Consider the following 22,853-nt stretch of genomic DNA (forward strand, 5'->3'; position numbering starts at 1 on the left):
CGCCTTAATTTCTGAGTAGCCAAAAAAGCATACTGAAAATACTGCTTTTTTTTTTTTTTTTTTTTTTTTTTTACTTTCAGGGCTGTTCCTGATTGGTCCTTTCCACGGAGGACAGCCTTCTGAAAGGAGACTGGTCCTTTCACTTACATGTGACAGTGAACGGACCAATCGGCAATAAGTGAAGGAGTGAATAAATCAATATTAAAGTGTCGGGCATTTAATATTAATTTATTCACTCCATTTATTGCTGATTGGGCCGTTCATTGTCACATATCAGTGAAAGGACCAATCATCTTTCAGAAGGCTGCCCTGAAAGGGGATTGGTCCTTTTACTGACAAATGTCAGTTAAAAGGACCAATCTGAGGCCAGACCTTGGGGAGAGGGAGCTTAGGGCAGGTCAGGCATGGGCTGCTAGCCCTGCCTCCTAGGCACTTGAGGTGCTAGGGACGCACATTTTTCCCTAGCGCGTCCTTTTTAGTACGGTAGGTCATTTGAAAATAGCGTCAGGTCCCCAGGAGAGGTGGTTGGTCGCGTGTAAAGAAAGCGGGCGCTCAGTGTTGAGCGCCCGCTTTCTACGCGCAGATACTGCATTGGCCTGTTAAAGGAGGAGAACTGAAGGAATGGTAGGAGTCACAAGAGAAGGTGACTTGCAGAATTGAATACTAGTTGAAGAATGGGGTAGATGTAGGGGTAAATGAGATGATTAGCTAATTGTAGATGATTAGCTAGCAGTAGAGGCCACCTGAAAGAAGAATGGGCAGATATAAGTAATAAAAGTTGGTATCTTTGAAATTTAGCAATACATGAACTGAAAAATATGGATTCGTCAAAGACAGGGTTTATGCTGTCCACATGTGAGCTGCTAGGAATGTTGAGAATGGAGAGTTTACGGGAGGAAACAGAACAGAAATGAGAGAAATGACATGAGCCTATTTTTGGAAGTTTTATAAAATATCTACTCTCCCTTAAGATTGTGTGTTATCTATGGAGGGGGGGGGGGCGGGGGAGAGATAAACCCAAAAGGTAAATTTGTGGGGTTTTCTTTTTTGTTCTAAGCATTTGCATTAGTGGTTATTTGCCATATTATCTCAACAAATCTCTGCCTCATCTGTTAATGTACTGTTGGTGGAAATCTGTTTATGCTTTTGGTTAAATTAAAAAAAAAAATTTAAAAAAAAAAAAAGAGAAGAAAAATGAGAGAGAGGGAGGGAGGGAGGGAGGGAGAAAGTATTAGAGAAAAAAAGCTCAGCTTTATCCAGAAGTAGACTAATATCATAACATGGTATTCATTTAGAAATAAAGCAAATTAGGTAGAGTGTGGGGCAAACATGATTCATATGATCTGTAAATATCCACAGGCTAAAGATGATCCACTTTTCATCACAAAAGATATTCAATCTTTAATTAAATCATCAAATATCCAATAAATCGCAGATCAAAGAGAGTGGTCATCGAGTCCAAGGTATGGTGAATTACAAGTCAGTCCCCTGACAGGGGACAGTGTTTTCCAAGGCTGCATTGGGAGGGACAGGTGAAAACCACTCTAAAATTAAAAACAAGAAAACATCTGATAAACAGATCCACAAGAGACAGCAGCAGAGAGGCTCTGAAATGAATAAGGTGTACATACCATTTAACGGATGATATTTTCATACAATCATTTATGACAGATTTGAACAAACATTCAAGGCAGCTTAAAAGCAAAGAGCCGCCGGCAAATGCAGAGAGTGTTAGAGAGAGTAGGTTTCGCACACCAAAAAACTTCGGCACCCATCAGTGAGGATGATGTCATATGGAAGGCGGGGCTACAATAAGTGACAGCAGCAACGTATCAGAACTTCTGTAAACCAAACCCTATGATGTGCAAGTGAATTTAATTCATAAAGCCAGCGTTGTGCATGGCAGGTTAAAAAGACTGAAAACATTCCCACCGCGGGGTGAAGGAAATATCACCTCTAGGGCATGACCTTTTTCATGCCAGTGGGCAACTAAAGGAACCTCAAGTTTCGAGTGATGTAAACATGAAAAATGTTTGAACATACATGTCTTTAAAATGCGTGCAGTTTTGTCAATGTAGACAAGTGAGAAAGGGCAGGTAATACCAAATAACTCCCTTGGTTTGACAGTCCGAGGTAGCAGAGGTAGGGTGGTGGGGATACTGTTTGCCCGTTTGTGGGCGTATGAAGGTAGACAAAGAACTAGACATGGGACAGGCTGAGCAGCGGCCACATGGAGAGTGGCCCAAATGGACCTGGGCAGGAGATCTCACAGGATGAAGGGACGAGGACACCAAAATGTCACACGTCAAAGGAAATTACCAGTTTTATCAGTTAATCCACCAGTTTACCCAGTCCTTTTCCAGGTCATCGAGACTCTCCTCGTTCTTTAACCTAAACTCCCACCAATTCACCCAGACCTCCCACTCAGAAAACGTTTTTAATATCACTTCAGTAGATACTTAGCAAATATAACAATACACAAGTAAGTTGGCAAATGTTCATGCGTGCTTTTTAAATTAGCAACTTACACGCTAAAGTGTTGGCCCCACTCCGGAACATCCCTAAACTGCCCCCTTTTTTTTTTTTTTTTTTTTACATGCGTATGTGAGCTCGTGAAAGTAAATAAATATGCATATTTTCTACTTTTATAAAATACAGAATACACAAGCAGAGACTACTTATGCATGTATATGCCAATTTTTATGTATGTAAATTTTTGAAAATGCAAGATCTAGACAACAGAAGGTCCAGAATTAAAAAAAAAAAACAAAACCCAGCACAAATGTACAAACTGGGCCACAGCAGAACATCATCCATGCTGAGGCCCTAGAGTGTTAACCCAGCATTCAAAGTGGAAGATCTGTGAAACATCTCAAATGTTTGTCAACCTCTTATCCGGTGTGTCTGGTTCTTTTCCAGTTTAAATACACTTCTGTATGTCTTTTTGTGCATCCCAAATTGTAACAGGAAGCTGGTACATGTGATACATGGAAAACCAGAAGCATGATATAGTTATATTGTGCTACGATCAATTCTGGAAGGACAGGGTAGGAAGAAATGGAAGAGTGGTGCCACGTATAAAAATAGTATTAAAGCAATAGAAATGCAGGGATTATTACATAAAAAGGAGGCACTGTAGATTAAATCTGGAAAAAGGGAATGGAACATTATTTATACTGGTGTAATATATAGACCTCCATCACAGACAGAAGATATGGATAGAGGTTTAATGGAGAATATTCACAAAATTGCTATGAAAAAAAAAAAAAAAAAAAAAAGAAGGTGGTGCTTTTGCTAGGGGATTTCAATCTGACAGATGTTGATTGGGATATCCCAGCTGGGGTGTCTTCTGGAGGCAGGAAGATCCTGGATTCTCTGCAGGGAAAACAAAAACTGCTCCATCAACTGGTAATGAAACTCACATTGAAGGGAGCCATGCTGGACCTGTTCGCCTACTAATGGGGACAGTGTTTCTTGATGTTGTAGTGAATGATCATCTGGGATCCAGTAATTATCAGATGGTGTGGTTCAGTATCAGACCACAGACTAGGAAGGCTCATTCAAAGGCCAGGGTCCTGGACTTTAGGAAAAAACTAACTTTGTTAAACTAGGAGGAACACCTTAAGGAGTTATTAGCCGGATGTGAAAAAATCTAGGGAAGGCAGAAGAGCAGTGTACAAAACTGAAAAGGAGGTAGCATAAAAGGGCAACGAAACTTTGTTAGGAAAGTAAATAAAGAAAAAAAAGGAAAAAAAAAAGAAAGGTTGCTCTGGTTTTCTCTAATAGTACCTAAAAAATGTAAGGAAATAAGGTTAGTGTTCATGAACTGAAAGATTGCAGAAACAGGAAGATGCAAACAGAAGAAAAAATAGCAAAGACGGTAAAAAGGGGATATGTTGGTGATAGGAGGAAGTGCAAAAAAGTGGCATTGTGAGACTCAGGAGGTAAAGGGGAGGAAAAAGTAGAATTACTTAACAAATGTTTCTATTCGGCGTTCACTGTGGAAGGTCCAGGAGCAGAGCCACAGATAAAAGACCTAAAAAGGTCCATTCAAATCTGCCCAGCAAGTTGCTTGGGTAGCAACCGCCGCTCCATACAAGCGAGCCCCCCCACTCCTGTGCCTTCTGTTAAAACAAACACTAATAGACTTGGAAGGGAGGTTAATCTCAATTGATTTTCAGAAAGGTGCGATTGTGAGGAGCTAATTAGATCTGAAGTAATAGTGCTGGGCGAGATACACCAAAGGGAAATTCTGGCCGCGACGCTGGCTGACCTTTTCACGGCTTCTTCAGTTTTAGGAGTAGTTCCGGAAAACTGGAGCCAGGAGGACATGATTCCTCTTCAGAAAAGTGAAAGGAGGCGGCTGGGAACTGCAGGCTGGTTAGTTTGATCTTTGTGATGAAACAGACTATCACTGTTTAAACAAAGGATAGTGCAGTTTCTGGAATCCAATGGCTTGCAAGATCCAAGGCAGCATAGTCAGACGAATCTGATCTGATTTCTTTGACTGGGTGACCAGAGAGCTGCATCGCGGAGCGTGCTAGATGTAGTGTATTTTGACTTCAGTAAGACCTGACACAATTTCACATAAGTGACATAAATAAATTGAGCACCCTGGATATGGTCCTTAAGAGTGACTGGATTGGAAACTGGTTGAATGGGAGGCCACAAAGGGTAGTGGTAAATGGAGTGCACTCTGAGGAAAAAGGGTGCTTCTAGTGGTGTGCCACAAGGATTAATCTTTGGACCGGCTCTTTTCAACATCTTCATAAGCGACATTGCAGAAATAATGAGCACAATTGTTTGTCTTTTTGTCACTGATACTAAAAATCTGCAACAAGGTAGACAGCCAGGAAAATGTGGAAAACATGAGGAAGGATCTTGCAAAGCTTGAGGAATGGTCTCGAGTCTGGCAGCTAAGATTTAATGCTAAAATATGCAAAGTCACATTTTGGCTGCAAAAACCAAGGAAGTGGTACAGTAGTGGGTAAAATTCTAAGCACAAAGGAAGGACAAGATTTTGGGGTGACTGCATCTGATGACTTCAAGGTGGCCAAACAGGTAGATAAATCAATGGTAAAAGCCAGAAAGGTGTTTGGTTGCATAGGAGGAAGAATGGTCAGCAGAAAAAGAGAGGTGATATTACCCCTGGATCGTTCCCTGGTGAGACCTCACTTGGAATACTGTGTACAATTCCAGAGACCACACCTTCAAAGGATATAAACTGGATGGAGTCAGTCCAGAGGGTGTTCGCTGTAATGCATATGGGAAAAGACTTAAAAAAATCTAAACTTGTGTAATCCTCAAGGAAAGGTGAGAGAGGGGAGATAGGAGAGAGACCAAGATTATGCACAGGAGTTGGGCCTCTTGCAACAGAAAGACTCTAGAATGAGGAATCACCTTATTTGTTTTTAAGACGTTGATAAATTAATCATATGCTAGATACATGCAGTGCTCAGGTTGTACATCTCATTTCTGCTGCTCCACAGCTACCTTCCTATACCTAGAGCCCTCAGACATAAAATCTGCAGAATGTGAGCAGAGTGGCTCCTCAGAGAGATGGGCCTTCAGTTAATCTCTGAATATCGATTACATATACCACCAGCCATTCTCTCTGCAGCCTTCCCAGTACCAGTCCCATACTTATCTCTGGTACTGCTGGAGTTTTATTTATTTATTTTTAACTCCTTCACCTCTCAGGGACCTGTCCCTGCTGAAGTTCAGCCCAGAACAGCTGATGGGGGTGGAAGGGACAATTCTCTCCTCCTCCTCTCCTGGCCAAAACAAAAACAGACCAGAACTTAGATCATGCCTTTGCTGAAGCTCTTCTGGCACTTCCACCTCTGCTCTTAAAGATACATCCACAAACCAAAAGGGTAATGTGAGAATCCTGCCTCCAGAGGCCCTCAGTTGGCTGCTGTCTGATCTGCACAGGCTTATGCCTTGAAGACTCTCTGAAGCAGCACTGCCACACCCATTAATGCCTGTCTCACTCACAGTACCATTTCCTCAGCTTGGAGGCCTTCTGCTCCTTGTTCTGCCCCTCCATTGTTCCACTCTTGTGTTTGGCCTTCTCTCTCAAGTGACCCTTTCTTGTTCTATGTAATTACCTTGCTGCTTGTTCTTGTCTTGTTTATTTCTGGTTTGTTTGAGGTCTTCCATTTTCTGTCAGCTCGTTTGTCCTCTGTCTACTTGTCTTGGTTTTGTTTGTTTGTATTTGTCTGCCTGAACTTTGTGGTCACCTTGTTGTGTCTCGGTTTGATCCTGCAGTAGGCCCTGCTCCTTGTGGGTACCCTTTAGTTCCTGCTCTTGTATCACCTGCCGGCCCCTAGAGTTCAAAGGCTCAACCCGAGTGAGAAGGTGGCCGGTACCCTTGAAGACTTCTTCCTCTCCTGTTCCAGTCTGTCCTATCCCTGAGCCAGCTTTGCTTCTTGGTCCTGGGGGTGACCCGTTACCGGCGCGCAAGCCCCAACTGGTAAGAGGGCAGTAGCATGTTTATTGAAGGCTCCCATTCCAATGTTTCCTCAGTCCTAGTGACACCCTACTACTTCTTAGAGCTCCCATGCACATTTTGCAGTCTATGGGCCTCATTTTCCAAGGAGTTACCGCAGGAGATAAATTCGCAAATCGCACTAACAGCCGTTAACGCGATTTGCGAATGCAAATTCTTAATTTAGTATTCAGTGGGTGGAGTTGGGGCGGAGTTTATGTAAAAGTATCGTGTGCGGCGAAACGGCCGCAGTGGTAGCGCGGCTCCTAACACGGCCAATAGCTACAACCCTTTCATTCGCGATACGTTGTGCGCTACAGGCCGGTAAAGGAGTATCGCGGTTCACGATATTCCCAGACAGCCCGTTTCAGTATCCTGGCTTGATGGACACTCTACCTGGGCAACAACAAGCTAGGTTGAGAGAATGTTGCCCAAATCTCTTCTTGGAGTGAGTTTCCTCACTCCGACGGCCAGCAAATCTTCACTAGAGACCACTGTTCTTTCCGTAGGTCTCATGTTGAATGTGAAAGTGGCCCACAACCCCCTACGCTCATACCTAATCCCCACCTCGAGTTACTAGGTGGCCCTCCCATAGGGATACAAATACCTGTCTAGGGCATAGGCATTATAGGAAGTCTGTCTCTCTCTCTCTCTCTGAAACAGGCTGTCTGGGAATATCGTGAACCGCAATACTCCTGGCTGGACACTTTCGTGTACTGCGATGATTCATTGGTTGTTTTATCGCGGTGCACGATGTTTTCGCGATTTGCGACTCCAGTTCCGCGAATGGCGAAAACATCGCGTGCGGCGATGTTTCCCCACTGCACGAAAAATGCCTTATTTGCATAGGACACGCCCCCTCATGCGTTACCACTGCGATATTGGAAAATGAGGCCCTATGTTTGGGGTTTTTTTTTAATCCCGAATCATTAGCATAGTATTAATTTATTGCATCAGGAGTTTAAAAAATTTTTAATCTGTGTGCCGAAAATCAGCACACAGTTTAATGCGCAGGTTATTGCATCAGACTGATAGATTGCTAGGGCTATGACTTTAGCGTCAACTGAGAGCAAGAAGCTAAAACTGCCCACACTTGTTTCCACACCATTTCATTTGCAAATCTCTCCGAAATACTTATTTGCTTTGGCACCATAGGAATCAGTGGAGAAAATCCCAGCCATGCACTATAAAACTATAAAAAATTTTCAGTTTAGTTTTGGTTTAAATTGGCACAAAATGTCTATACTATCAAACATTTATTTCATCACCAGGTCAGGTACTGTATTAAATCCCACATTTAAAAAAGCATGCTTACCTGGGAGTCATGTAACGGAAGACAACTTGCTGCTATTAACAGGAATAATGCACTGTAGCAGAAAAAGAAAAACAGAACCTGTATATATGCTAATCACAGGCAGCACCGACTGGGGTTAGGAGCTCTAGTATGACAAGTGAAAGATTTCACTGTACAGGTAAATGAGATTCTGTACCCCACAGGTGCACAAAGAAAGGTTTAACTTTCCTGTAGCATTTTATTCCGCTGATACTTTGCTATTTCATATACCATTACTCTTTTGTCAAGTAGGTTTTCAAGGTCATTTTCTTTTTATAGATAAAGTGTGTATATACCTAAATATAACCCTGTATACAGTTACAAGAAACATTTAGAAATTAATATCTATATCATTCTATATTTTTTATTCGCAGAACATATAGACAAATGATTTAATGGGACACAGTCAACAAAGATTTACCCAAAGGAAATCTCACAAATCTGCTACATTTTGTTAAGGGGTGAACAAACATGTGGATAAAGACAAATCTGTAGATGTGGTGATTTTGGATTTTCAGAAGGCATTCGACAAAGTCCCTAAGAAAACTAAAAAGTCATGGGATAGGAGGCAATGTCCTTTTGTGGATTGCAAACTGGTTAAAAGACAGGAAACAGAGAGTAGGATTAAATGGTCAGTTTTCACAGTGGAAAAAGGTAAACAGTGGAGTGCCTCAGAGACCCGTACTTGGATTGGTGCTTTTTAATATATTTATAAATGATCTGGAAAGGGGTTCAATGAGTGAGGTGATCAAATTTGCAGATGACACAACATTATTCAGAGTGGTTAAATCACAAGCAGATTGTGATAAATTGTAGTAGGACCTTCCAAGACTGGAAGACTGGGCGTCCATATGGCAGATGAAATATAATGTGGACAAGTGCAAGGTGATGCATATAGGGAAAAATAACCCATGCTGTAGTTACACAATGTTAGGTTCCATATTAGAAAAAAGATCTGGGCATCATAGTTAATGTTACATTGCACATTCGATTCCCAAACAGAATGTTGGGAATGGCAAACAGAATGTTGGGAATTATTAGAAAGGGAATGGTGAATAAAACGGAATATGTCATAATGCCTCTGTATCGCTCCATGGTGAGACCACATCTTGAATACTGTGTACAATTCTGGTCGCCGCATCTCAAAAAAGATATAGTTGCGATGGAGAAGGTACAGAGAAGGGCGACCAGAATGATAAAGGGAATGGAACAGCTCCCCTATGAGGAAAGACTAAAGAGGTTAGGACTTTTGAGCTTGGAGAAGAGACAGCTGAGGGGTGATATGATAGAGGTGTTTAAAATCATGAGAGGTTTAGCATGGGTTAATGTGAATCAGTTATTTACTCTTTCGGATAATAGAAAGACTAGGGGGCACTCCATGAAGTTAGCATGTGGCACATTCACTCAATGCACAATTAAACTCTGGAATTTGTTACCAGAGGATGTGGTTAGTGCAGTTAGTATAGCTGTGTTTAAAAAAGGATTGGATAAGTTCTTGGAGGGGAAGTCCATTACCTGCTATTAATTAAGTTGACTTAGAAAATAGCCACTGCTATTACTAGCAACAGTAGCATAGAATAGACTTGCCAGATTCTTATGGCCTGGATTGGCCAGTGTTGTAAACAGGATCCTGGGCTTGATTGACCCTTGGTCTGACCCAGTATGGCATGTTCTTATGAAATCCTCAGCTCAGTGTGTTAGGAATTATTAGGAAGGGAATGGCAAATAAAACGAAGGATGTCATAATACCTCTATCACCATGACTAGACCACACCTAGAATACTGTGTGCAATTTTGGTTGCCGCATCTCAAAAAAGATATAATTGCACTGGAGGAAGGACAGAGAAGGGCAACCAAAATGATAAAGGGCATAGAACTACTCCCCTACAAGGAAAGGCTAAAAAGATTAGGGCTGTTCAGCTTGGAAAAGAAATGGCTAGGGGGGATATGCTTGAGATCTACAAAATCATAAAAGGTCTTGAATGGTAAATGTGAAATGGTTATTTACTCTTTCCGATAATATAAGGTCTGGGTAGCACATTTAAAATAAATCAGGGAAACCTTTTTTTCACTCAACCCACATTTAAGCTCTGGAATTCGTTGCCAGAGAATGTGGTTAAGACAGTGTAGTCGGGTTTAAAAAAAGATCTGGATAAGTTCCTGAAGAAGTCCATAAATTGCCATTAATTGTTGGCATTAGTAGCATGGGATCTATTTAATGTTTGGGTACTTGCCAGGTACTTGTGACTTGGATTGGCCATTGTTGGAATCAGGATACTGGGCTTGATGGACCTTTGGTCTAACCCAGTATGGCATAGCTTATGATTTTGTCTCAATTTCTCTCCTTTGATATACAGATAAAGCTGTCATTTTTGTTTTTTTACTTTTTTTTTTATACTCAGCAATTTCCTCCTGTTCTTCCAACTCAATCAGAACCAGGGCTGGAATTCTGACACCATGAGCCTTTATTTGCAAATAATTAAGGATTCTTTTTCTCCCAGTTTTATATTCCTACCCCAGTCCTGGTCTGGGGGACCCCTGAAATTATGGGTCCTGAATCCAGCCAGCAGGTGTCACCCTTGCATGAAAGCCAGAACTCCATCCTCCCTGGGGGCCACAAGTGCTGCCTCCTCAGCATCCTCAGTCAAGGTGGGGCGCAGAAGACCCAACTCGAGGACTACACCAGGGACCTTCTACCTGCTATCACACCCAGCCAGCTGGTTATTTGGGTTTTCAAACAGACATTTACCTATCCTACAATTCAGGCCAAAAATACAATGCATAAGCCTACAAATTTAATCTTTACCTATCCAGAGGAGACATTTTTCTTTAAAAAAAAACAACCTGCTGTTCCTTGTTTTATACTTCATTTTATGTACGTTACTATGTACCCAGTCCCAAACATTGGAGGGTGCAGGTAATAAGTATTTTAAATAAACAAACAGAATGGAATAGCAGCCTAATGGTTAGAACAGCAGGCTAAGAACCAGGGAAGCCAGGGGTTCAAATCTCATGGATGCTCCTTGTGTGCTTGGGCAAGTCAGGTCACCCTCTACTGCCTCAGGTACAAACTTAGGGGTGGATTTTAAAAGCCCTATGCGCACCAAATCAGGGAGATACCACGCGTCTCTTGGGCCGGCACGCAGCATGTGTATTTTAAGGAGCGTCCATGGATGCGCATTATCTCCCGGTATGCGCACAAAAGAAAAAGCCCAAAAAAGGGGCAGGACATGGGCGTTCTGGGAATTTAAATGGAAACCAGCGTATAAGTATTTATGCACACAAGTGTACACCGGGGTCCCCCTACTAGGCTAGTCAGTAGGGTTTTAAGGGTTGGGGCAGGTAGGATAAAAGAGAGGCTAGTTAGTTTTTTGGGGGGGGGGGGGTTTAGGAAGTCCTATCCTGTAACCGGGCAAAGTGGGAATGAACTGGTTTAACTGGTAATTGTGTTAGCACGCGTGTATATTAAAATCCCCCTACTTTCGCGGTAGAAGTAGCATACGCGCGCATCTATATAAAATGGCGCGCACATTTACACGCGGCCAGCTGATTTCATAAGACATGTGCATATACGCACGCATGTTAAAAATGGCCGCATCCATGGGCGCGAGCCGGCACACGCCTGTTGATGTATGCCTGTGCGGCTGTTTTAAAGCTACCGTCCCTGGGCCTGATTTACTAATCATTTTTCCCCATTGATACACCTTGGGAGAAAATCTTTCGTAAATCAGTCCCTTAGATTGTAAGCCCTCTGGTTTCGGGGAAATACTTTACAGTATCTGAATTTAACTCACCTTGAGCTACCAATGAAAAGGAAAGAGCTAAATCCAATAACACACCAAAATGTTAATTATTTTCCCATGATACCTGAAAGTGCTTTTTCAAATTCCTGAAACAATGAGATCAGCTAAATTATATTTAGAAACTGCAGCAAAGGGAAGAACTTAAAATGAGCAGAGGAAACTACAGCTTTCCAACTTTTTCAGTATTTGGACTCCGGAATTCAAAACACGTACAGGGCTTGCATTTGATCTGACTACACAGAGACTTCAGTCTTTAGCAAGACATCTTTCAAAATATTTACTGTACGTTTTTCATTACACCTACTGATTTAGGAATCCTTGCTCTTACAAAGTGATAGTAAATGTTGACAGATAAAGGCCAACTGAGCCATTCAGTCTGCCCAGATTAAAGTACTCGGCTTCCATATTCAAATGGTGGAAAACCAGACAAACACCAGATCCCTCTGCATGTTCCTCACCAGCCCCTTGCTCCAAGCATTATTTCTTTTATTTCATAATCTTTACTTCTATTTTATACCACTTTTCTAGTAACAGCTCAAAGTGGTTTAAGTCAACAAAGTAATACATCATAAACGCCATAATCATAAAATATTTTCTATTACCTCCCGGTTCCTCTAGCCCGTTATCACCATGCTCTATTTATCTGTCCCTCTGTCAGTGTGCCATTCTAATCATCAGTGCCCTTCTCAATAAAGAGGAACGTTGTTATGTTTCCTCTACACCTTCACATCACGCTCTAGAGTCTAGAATAAACATAGTGAAAGATTTTCTTTCACTGTTCCCCATCACTTTTCTGATTCTCTCACAGGTGAATTAAAGGGGATGTCTGGTCTCTTTACCTGAGGCGTTTGTTAGATACAGAGAAATACAATATAAAGACATGGGAACCAGTCTCTCCTTTTATTGCCTTCACAGCCACATTCCCTTCCTTGCCCTTGCTCTGTGGCCTCGAGTATGCAAAATTCCTGACTCATACAAATGTACAAATAATCTATAATGATGGCAATTTTTTCTCATGCTACGAAAAAGATTATTCAGGTTGGTCAAACAAACTATGCAGTCATTTCCTATGGAATAATACTCCTCTGCATAATTTCCTGTGAATTACGCAGAAGAAAAGCCTCTATCAGCACATAAGACAAATTCTAGAGCTGAGGGAAGTGGGAGCAAATACATGACAAAGCAGCACAACTGAAGAGCACAGAAGAAGCCTGCAATACAAGCAATCACATCCTCCTCCTCCTGACTGTCACATCTGGGGAGAAGGGGCAATGGGACAGGGCTTGGCCACAGGGGAGAATGTGTGCCAGGGCAAGGAACCCCAAATGATACCTACAACATGAATGAGCAAAGCGCTCTAACACTACCTGCCCAACAGCTCCTGCTTGTCTGCTGGGTGCCACTGGTGATCATTAGTCCACTGTCTCCATCGGCATGCCTTCTCTGTTCATGCATTTAGATGCCATGGGTTCTGTGCAAAGTTTAACTATCTGTTCTAAAATAGTGCCCTATGCCCTAAAATTGCCTGCAAATTGCACTGCAAATTTTCTCTTATGCATATTTATTGTGGATATCCTGACTGGCTAGGGAAATCCTACAGAATAGGTTTAGGAACCTTTGACCCATACTATAAAAGCCAGTGTCTAATCTGTCTTATACTTTAGGGCTGAAGTGGCCAACTCCAGTCCACAAGAGCCACAAACAAGCCTGGTTTTCAGGACATCTACAATGAATACACATGAGATATATTTATATATAGTGGAGGCAGTGCATTCAACTCTCTCATATGCATGTTCATTGTGAAAGCCTGAAAACCAGGCCTGTTTGTGGCTCTTGAGGACTGGAGTTGGCCACCCCTGTTCTAGAAAGCTTCCTATGAGATGCAGCTTCACTTCTTTGACATCATGACACTAGTTCCAACCCCCTGCCTGGGCCTGAATAGCTAAAAAAATAATGGTGATCTCAACAGTGACTGACACACAGTGATTGCTACACAGAACAGGTCACCCTACCCCCAGTTCTCCAACAAAAAACACCGCCAATACAGAATAACATGAAAATTAGGGTTCCTTGCTACCACTATTGTGGCTGAATTCCCTCTCCTCCCTTAAAAACACATATAAAGTTGCAGTGGCAGCACAAGAAACTTGTGCCTTTTTGTACTGGGGAAAGGGCCTCAAATTAACCCTGGCAGCCACTGGACCCAGAGATGCTGGCGAGTTCAGCCTTGGGGGAAGGGAAGCTTATAGGTATGTAGGAGGATATCTGAAGTTTCACTACTGTATGTGGCAAAATATGGATTCTGACTTCACAAAATGGAAGCTTGAGATGATGAACTTTGCCCAGAACAGTAATAAAGTGACTGAATTATCTAGTCTGCCAGCACACACTGTTTAACTAGGCCTCGCTGAAAGAATAAAATCTTCTCTCCAAAAACAAAGCTGACCTAAGACAATACAGACCTAAGACCTTCAGCAGAACTCAGTTCTGCCTAAAAACTGGACAATACATTTCAGAAAGGAGACCTTATCAAACATTGATCAACTGTCACATGGCCTGATCACACATCAGGCAGATGACCCTCCAAGGAGGAGGGCAAGCTGGGGGGGAGGTAAAGCAGTTTGAAGTGAAGAAGAGACTATTTCATGATCTTGTTTTACTATGCATGAACTCCTGAATACAGAAATCCTGGCTTTTAAAAACAGCATGGGAGGACAACTCAGGAGGTGGTGGCAATGGCGATCAATTAACATACTAAGAAGACAACACTGGGTCAGTCTGCTCCTCCCTGCCACTTCGCTGATGGAGGATCCAACAACTTTAAAGGCACTACATATAACAGAAATCTCCTTCCTGTCACTTAATGGCCTCTCAAGGGATCAGATTAGTCCTTTTAGCTCAGCAGGCGAGCAGAGACACTAACATATGCTTCCATCAACAGAGATATTCTCCATGAACTCCAGCTTCTCTCACGGCTCAGAGACATCTTCAGTGGTAAGACAGAGGGTAATCTTCTAAGGTTCTGAGACTATTTAGCTAAGCTTATTAGTAACATCAGAAGCAAGTCAAGGTTATTGTGATATGTATTCCTCTAGGTTCATCTAGAATATGTTAAAATTTAATCTTTATAAGTATGTACTGTGTTAGTGATTATAGTCCAAGTTTCTTACCTAAGAGGCATAGGTTTGTATTATTCTAAGTATTAAGTCTGAACTGTCTGAGAATAAAAGGTCTGATTCTAAGATAAATGATTACATATGCAATCTGAGAAGCCCAGGAATATACAAAGGTAAAATAAGTAGCAATTTTCTGTAGCACTGTCAGTTCACACAGAGGGGGGAAGGGGGGAAACAGGCAGTATCCCACAGGCTATAGTATACCTTTATAAATCCTTACAGGTGCTGGACTACACCCATGCAATGAAACAATGTTAGGCTGCAAACATGAAGCAAAGTCTGTATGCAGCAGCAGTGGCAGGGACCCTTTCATATAAAATGCATTATGGCTCTGAACTGTGGTAGCAATTGGCTGTTTTCTTTCACATGAAGGGGAGAAGGGAAGTGGCAGTAAGAACATAGATGCATGAGTGGCCATTAATGCCAGATAGCAGAGGGGCTTCACACCTACACAGCCTCCCTTCCTCACTTAGTGTATGTGTAATACACTAACAACTTCTATCCCACTCATACAACATACACAGACGAGCTCTATCCTAAATCGATTTATATAGTATACTATGAACTCGCCATACTATAAAGTCCTGCCATGTTTGACAAGAATTTCAGCTAGCAACTAATATTTTTTAGCAAAGAAGAAAATATCAAGATAAAGGGTTAGAAAAATCTCTCATCTTGATGTTCAACATTTTATTTTTTACCATCCTGGAAAAGGTATTTTAAGCATACAGCGCTGCATATGTCACATAGCACTATAGAAATATGAAGTAGTAGCAGCAGTAGTAGGACAAATATTTATCTTCCCATTATGAAGAGTTTTTCCATTAGAATCTATATTTATTTTATAATTTTTAAAAATAATAAACAATTTCATAATTGCAATAATATATTCTAGAATGTAAACATTCTTATTACTGTGCAATACAGAACTGGTGCACAATTCCCCTACCCACCAGAATTTGAAGTCAGTATGTGCAGAATTTGGCCACACCTGGGCCCTGATGGAGCAAGGATCATGGCTACAGCACCCATGCTAGTGGCTGCATCACACCACATGGCCTGGGATAGAGGTGAAGGTGGCAAGATAGGGCCATGGGATTGGGACAGAAGCAGCAAAGGAGATTAAATTTAATGGAGGAGGGCTAGCTAGCAATTACTGACAGCTATGACTGGAAATAAGTGTTAACAGGTGGGAGGGGAGAGGCATAGAGAGGCTGGGTAAGAGAAATGATGGTGGGGGTGAAGAAGAAAGGAGCTAGGGGAGGCTGAGAGAATGAGGTTAGAGAATGACATAGAAAAGGAGAGAGAGGATGAGAGAGTTGAGAAGGAGAGATGCTGGGGGGGGGGGGAAGAGATTGTGTGGGGTGGCAAGGGAGAGAGAAGATGAAGGGCTGGGGAAGAGGCTGATGGGGATGACTAACAATGTTACTCCTGCACCATAAAAACATTGCGTCATAGTAATTTCTTTCCCCTGCATATCAGTTTCAATTACTCAGTGACTATATTTGTTAGCTGACAAGTTAAATACGCAGAATTTTAAAATACTATGTGCAAAATTTGTATTTTTTTAGGCACAGAATTCCTCAGGAGTATACACTGAAGTAATATATTGATACTTCTTGGATAGATGACTACACAGTGTAATCCAGGATCGCTGACATCCTATACTACTGCCTTCCTGCTGAGGTGGCCTCTGGATAAGTGAAAAAAAAATTGGCATACTATCAAACTGCTCTAATTATATTAAATGACACAGACAGCTTGTAAATGGTCATTTACATGCAAGAGGCATTCCCAGCCGTAAGAACCTTTTTACACAGAAAAACCAGATCAACAGTTATAGTGCATGAAAAAGCCTTTTAATTAGAAAATATAGTTTGTGAGTTGACTTATTTTAGTGAACATTAAAAATCTAATTTTTCCCCTAGATGAATAATGTCTTTTTTTAATATTTCCCACTTGGATTAAAGAATCATGATGGCTGTCTGACGTCTCAGAGTCAACAATACTAAAAAAAAAAAACCTGAACTTCTGGTATCAGAAACACAAAAGGTCTTTCATTGCAGGGATTTTCATCAGATCTCAAAATCTAAAGACTGGCATTAAATAATATTAATGCCAGTCAAGATCTTAAAATTATCTTTCCTGTGTGGCATGGCCTAGCAGCCATATTAGTCCTAGAGGAAACCGGCGTTTTCAAAGTTGCAATACCTTTTAAGCAGGGTTCTTCACTCACTTCTTGGACATACCTAGCCAGTCCTGTTTTCAGGATATCCCCGATGACCATGTGTGAGATATATATGCAAATCTCTCATATGCATATTCATTGTGGAAATCCTGAAAACCTGACTGGTGAGATGTGTCCCGAGGACTAGGGGGAGAACTCCTGTTTTAAAGGACCAAAAGAACATCTGAAGAAGACAGCTGTGTGGCTTCAAGCTCATTTACAACATGTTTTCTGTGGATCCTTTAACCTTCAAATGGGGTTTGGGGGTAACTGGTTACACAGACTTTCAACATTGTGATGCAACTCCAAAGTTCAGGCTCCTAAAATTTTAAACATTTAGGGCATTGACTGGGGGATCCCTGAGCCAAATTTTCAGTCAGTAACTATAATTGGTCAGCTGTCGTCTGTCAAAAAACTGCCAAGTTAAGAAGTTACCACAGAAAAAAATGATTTTATCTCTTGTTACACATTTCATGCTATAAATCCAAGGTCATTTCTTCTATAAATGCTGTACTTTACATACATTACAACATAAGAATTTGCCATACTGGATCAGACAGAGGGTCCATTATCCTGCTTCCAACAATGGCCAATCCAGGTCACAAGTACCTGGCAATATGCCAAACAGTAAACAGATCCCATGTTGCTATTACGCAGTGATAAGTAATGGCCATTTCTTAAGTCTACTTGATTAGTAACAGTTTGATTTCTCCTCCAGGAATTTGTCCAAATCTTTTTTAAACCCAGCTACATTAACTGCCTTAACGACATCCTCTGGTAATGATTGTCAGAGCTTAATCGTGCATTGCGTGAAAAATAATTTTTTCTGATTTGTTTTGAATGTACTACTTACTAACTTCATATAGGGCCTACCTACTCCTTGTATTTTTTTTTTTTTTAAGAGTAAATAACCAATTTACATTTACCCATTCTATTCCACTCATGATTTTGTAGACTTCTATCATATCCCCCACTCAGATGTTGAACAGATTCAACCTCTTTAGCCTTTACCATTTTGGTTGCCCTTCTCTGTAACTTTTCCAATGCAACTATATCTTTTTTTGAAATGCAGAGACCAGAACTGCACACAGTATTCTAAGTGTGGCCTCACCATGGAACAATACAGGGGCATTATGACATTTGCCATTTTATTCTCCATTCCTTCCCTAATAATTCCTAAACTTCTATTTACTTTTTTGACCACCGCCTCACACTGAATTGACACCCAGATCCTTTTCCTGGATGGTAACTCTTAATATGGAACCTAACATTGTGTAGCCACAGTGAGGGTTACTTTTCCTCATGTGCACCATTTTACACTTGTCCACATTAAAAATCATCTGCCATTTAAATGCCCAGTCTTCCAGTCTCGCAAGATCCTCCTGCAAGTTTTCACAATCCACTTGTGATTTAGCAACTTGGACTAATTTTATAGCATCTGCAAATTTGATCTCTTGACTCATTGTTACCTTTTCCAAATCATTTATAAAATGTATTAAAAAGCACCAATCCCACTACAGATCCCTGAAGCACGCCACTGTTTTCGCATCTCCACTGAGAAAACTGATCATTTAGTCTTACTCTCGGTTTCTTACCTTTTAATAAGTTTGCAATCCACAACAGGGCATTGCCACCTAGTCCATGACTTTTTAATTTTCTCAGGAGTCTTACATGGGGCACTTTGCCAAATGCCTTATAAAAATCCAAATATACTACATCCACTGACTCACCACTATCTACATGTTTATTAACCCTTTCAAAAATGTTTAGTATATTGGTAAGGTAAGATTTCAGTTACGTGAATGCATGCTGGCTGTGTCTCATTAAACCATGTCTTTCTATATGTTCTGTGATTTTTTTTTCTTTAGAATAGTTTCCACAATTTTTCCTGGCCCTGAACTCAGACTCCGTGGTCTATAGTTTCCTGGATCAACCCTGGAGCCCTCTTTAAAGATTAGAGATACACTGGCCACTCTCCAGTGTTCAGGCATAGCGGATGATCCCAATGATAGATTATAAAATACTAGTATCAGATCTGCAATTTCATGTTTTAGTTCTTTCAGAACTCTGGAATGTATACCATCTGGTCTGGCTGATTTGCTACTCTAATTTGAGAACGTGTGAGGGAGCATATGAGAAACCATGTGAGCCAGAGACCGCATCTGTGACTGTATGAGAAATTGGTAAGTCAGAGTGTGTGTGTGTGTGTGTGTGCGCACATGTAAGCCAGTGAGCATACGTGAGTACATGAGTCACGCAGCATGTGTGAACATGTATGTGTGAACGAGCATGTGTGCGCATGCGCATGGGTGTATGAGGGAGTATGTGTAAAAGCAAGTGTGTGAGAATGAATGTGCGTTAGAGAATGTGTTTATATTAGAGAGAGCTACAGTTTAAAACTCTGCTCTGCCTTTATTATAATGATGTCCGCCGGTTTAAAATGAAACTAGTTACGTCCCCTTGCTGCACAAAATGTGGTACTGCAGATGGTACACTGCTTCACCGGCTGGTTGACTGTCCGCTACTCCGACCCTTTTGGCAGGCGGTGTGGACCTGTATTGGTGTTCCTCTCAGTGTCACCGGCTGTATGGTACTCACCTGTGCATCGCTTAGACTTTTGCCCGGCAGCCGACCCAAGGCTGGATTTGAGCAGGTGGCTGTTATGATGGCCTGCCGGACTATTCTAGCCGTTTGGACAGAGCCATTAGCCGTGCCCACGATCGATGCTTGGTTTGGCAGGATGGCCTCCCTAGCACAATTAGAAAGACTGTATTTTTTGGCTGGCAAGCGGTGGCCGGACAAAATTTACTGTGCCTGCTGGGCCACTTGTTTCAGTGCCTTCTCCAAATCTCTGCAAGATGGATTGCGCCTTAATGGTTATACTCTGCAATAGTCATTCAATGAAGGGGGGAGGGATGATTAAGGTGTGAGTGTGGGCTGACTGTGGTGTGTGTGGAGGGGGAGGGGGGTTCTGGTGGAAAAAGGAAAAATCAGGGAAGGGCGGTATAGTGGGACTTCATTGTGGATATGTCATTATAGATGGTGGGATTTCACCTTTTGTTATATATTTCAAGTGCCTGTTTGGTATTTTGTTTACTGCTTCCCTGTTAATAAAAAGTATTTGAAAAAAAAAAAAAGAAAGAAGAGAAAGTTTGAGCACACCTCTCTACCCTCGACTAATACAAGACAATCTCAGGGTAACTGGAGAGTGGGGACTTTTTTTTTTTTTTTTACTTACTAATTTTAATTATTGAGTTTTGATATACCTGCTATTTCAAAATATTTTATTGGTGTTTAGGAAATGTTTTAAAATTTGAGTTTTTAATTATTGGATGATCTACTCAATTGTTTTGAAATATTTTTGTTAATATGGTTTTATTATTATGACAATTTTTATATGTATTGATAATATTGTTTTATGAGGAATGATGGCGATTCCATTTTTCCATTGTTCACTGTATACAGAGAGTCTGGCTTGTTGTGATTTCCACTTCAGTTTTGGTCTCCATGTTTCTATTTATATTTTATAATTTCTTCTGTATTTAGTGAGGATCTGTCTGTTTAGCATATGTAACAGAGATGAGGTATTCTGTTAGTGTGTAGTTTTTGATTAGGGATCTATAGTAACCTGGCTTGTTCTATTTTTCTAGTAGGAGGTGTATTGGTGTTTTAGGGCCTGGTGTAATGTTTGCATTGGTGCTTTTTCATAGGTAGGGCTGTTACTGTTTGAATGCTGGGAATTAGTGCTGTTTTGGAATGCAAGGTTTACCATATTATATTTGGGAAAGCAGGATTCCATCTGGAGCTGTACTGCTTTGGGTCAATGGCTTTTCCCATTCACTCACACATTTTGTGTCACAATGTATATGGTCTTCCTTTCTGCACAGACAAATACAAACAAACATTCTCCTCTCAGACAAAAGACACACCCACACATAGAGAGCAAGACTGTCTGTGTGAAACATCTTGCTGGCAGTGTGCTTGTCCCATTACTGTAATTAGCAACTGATTCAAGAGACTAAAATCAGCCCAGGAATCCAAGATATGTATATGAGATGAAGCCAAACTTGTGGGGGGAGGGGACCAACTGATTGCATGGATGAATGGAGGACCTCAACTCAGTTTGCTTACCCCTGATCTAGGGTATGTTCTACTACTTAATTACGGGCAGATTCAGCAAAAGTCGTGAGAAAGCGTGCATGCGATTCAGGGGGGAAAAAAGATGCAAATTAGGACCTGCGGTAAAAAGAGGCACTAGGGACACGAGCGTGTCCCTAGTGCCTCCTTTTTGACAGGAGCGGCGGCTGTCAGCGGTTTTGACAGCAGACACTCAATTTTTCTGGCGTCTGTTCTCGAGCCTGCTGACAGCCACAGGTTCAGAAAACAGACACCGGCTAAATTGAGCGTCCATTTTCCAACCTGCAGACCACTGGCCGATTTAAAATTTTTGTTTTTAATTTTTTTGTTTTTAATTTTGGGGCCTCAGACTTAAAATCGCTATGATATTAAGTCAGAGGGTATACAAAAAAGCAGTTTTTTTCTGCTTTTCTGTACCCTTTCCCGGTGCCGGCAGAAATGAACGCCAGCCTTTGGGCAGGCATTAATTTCTGAAAGTAAAATGTGCGGCTTGGCTGCACATTTTACTTTCTGTATTGCGTGGGAATAACAAATAGGGCCATCAACATGCATTTGCATGTTACGGGCGCTATTAGTTTCGGGGGGGGTTGGACGCGCATTTTCGACTCGCTATTACCCCTTACTGAATAAGGGGTAAAGCTAGCGCGTCGAAAACGCGCGTCCAAACCCGGGGTAACAGTGCGCTCCACCGGAGCACACTGTACTGTATCGACCTGTTATTTAGGAAAAGTGAAACTTATGTTGGAGATTTTTTGGCTCAGTTCTGCCAGGTTCCAGCTCATATGATGGACCTATCAAGAGTCAGCTTGGCTTGCTTTTGGGAGCTGTTGAAGCACGCACACACACTGTAGGGAAAGTGCACACGGGAGTCAGACAGAATCCTGTAGGCTGGTTTTGAAAAATCAGCCCGGGCTGATATTTTCCTGCAATCCGCCCATATTCATACCACACTATGTGCCCTGGGTTCCTTGATTTTTTGTCATTGCAGAAAAGGAAAACGAAGTGAAACAGTTAGAGAACAAAATCAACAGAACAGCCACACACGTATGACTCTGGTTACACTGGGTGAAGGTGCTAACAATCCACATGCCAACATTTTTTTTTTTTTTAAAACAACATTTTATGGTTGGAGACCTCAGCGTTATTTCACTGTTGGCTGCACTCATTTCTTTTCCTTAAGCGTTCCTGGTTCATTTGACAGTGCCAGGACTTGCTGCTTCCTACATACCCTCATAAAGGTTAACATGCATTAACAGAGGATGTTTACCAAAGGAAATAGTGCATATAATAATGCAGGCTTTGACTTCTATTTATATACTGATTTCTGGAATTTAATTTCTCTTAAGATAAATACCAACATGAATAACTTGGTCAACAAACCTTGGTGCTAATCTGAAGGGTTCAATACCTGCTTACACACAGGTTTTATGTAGATATTGCTCGTACTGTTATTTGTAAAAATTGCAAGGGAATGATTTCTTTTTTCCAGAGTAAGAAGCATGTAAAAGAGCCAAATGCTTCCTGACAGAAGAGAACCTGTGTCATACCACAGATGCCTTGCATTTCCTTTACAGAAAGGAAAGTATAACAAAGCTGTAGAGGTGATATTTTTATATTGGACTTAATACATTTTTGCATCACTTTTGAGAGTTATGCTCCTTTAAGGTCAATGCAAAATGAAGTCAGG

General features: G+C 41.4%; 1 protein-coding gene across 8 annotated transcripts in view; it reads right to left on the bottom strand.

Moving 5' to 3' along the window:
- Positions 1–22,853, bottom strand: part of TMEM241 (transmembrane protein 241) — a 204,686-nt gene that overhangs the window by 105,626 nt on the left and 76,207 nt on the right. For all 8 annotated transcript variants that reach the window (XR_003854780.1, XR_003854782.1, XR_003854781.1 and 5 more), the window contains one exon: positions 7,806–7,857. Coding sequence is in view for 3 of the 8 variants with exons in the window: in XM_029591130.1 (XP_029446990.1) it covers positions 7,806–7,857 (52 nt within the window). In the remaining 5 variants the exon portion in view is untranslated. The remainder of the gene's footprint in view (positions 1–7,805; positions 7,858–22,853) is intronic.

This window comes from Rhinatrema bivittatum, chromosome 2, assembly GCF_901001135.1.
Source record: "Rhinatrema bivittatum chromosome 2, aRhiBiv1.1, whole genome shotgun sequence".
NCBI lineage: Eukaryota > Metazoa > Chordata > Amphibia > Gymnophiona > Rhinatrematidae > Rhinatrema > Rhinatrema bivittatum.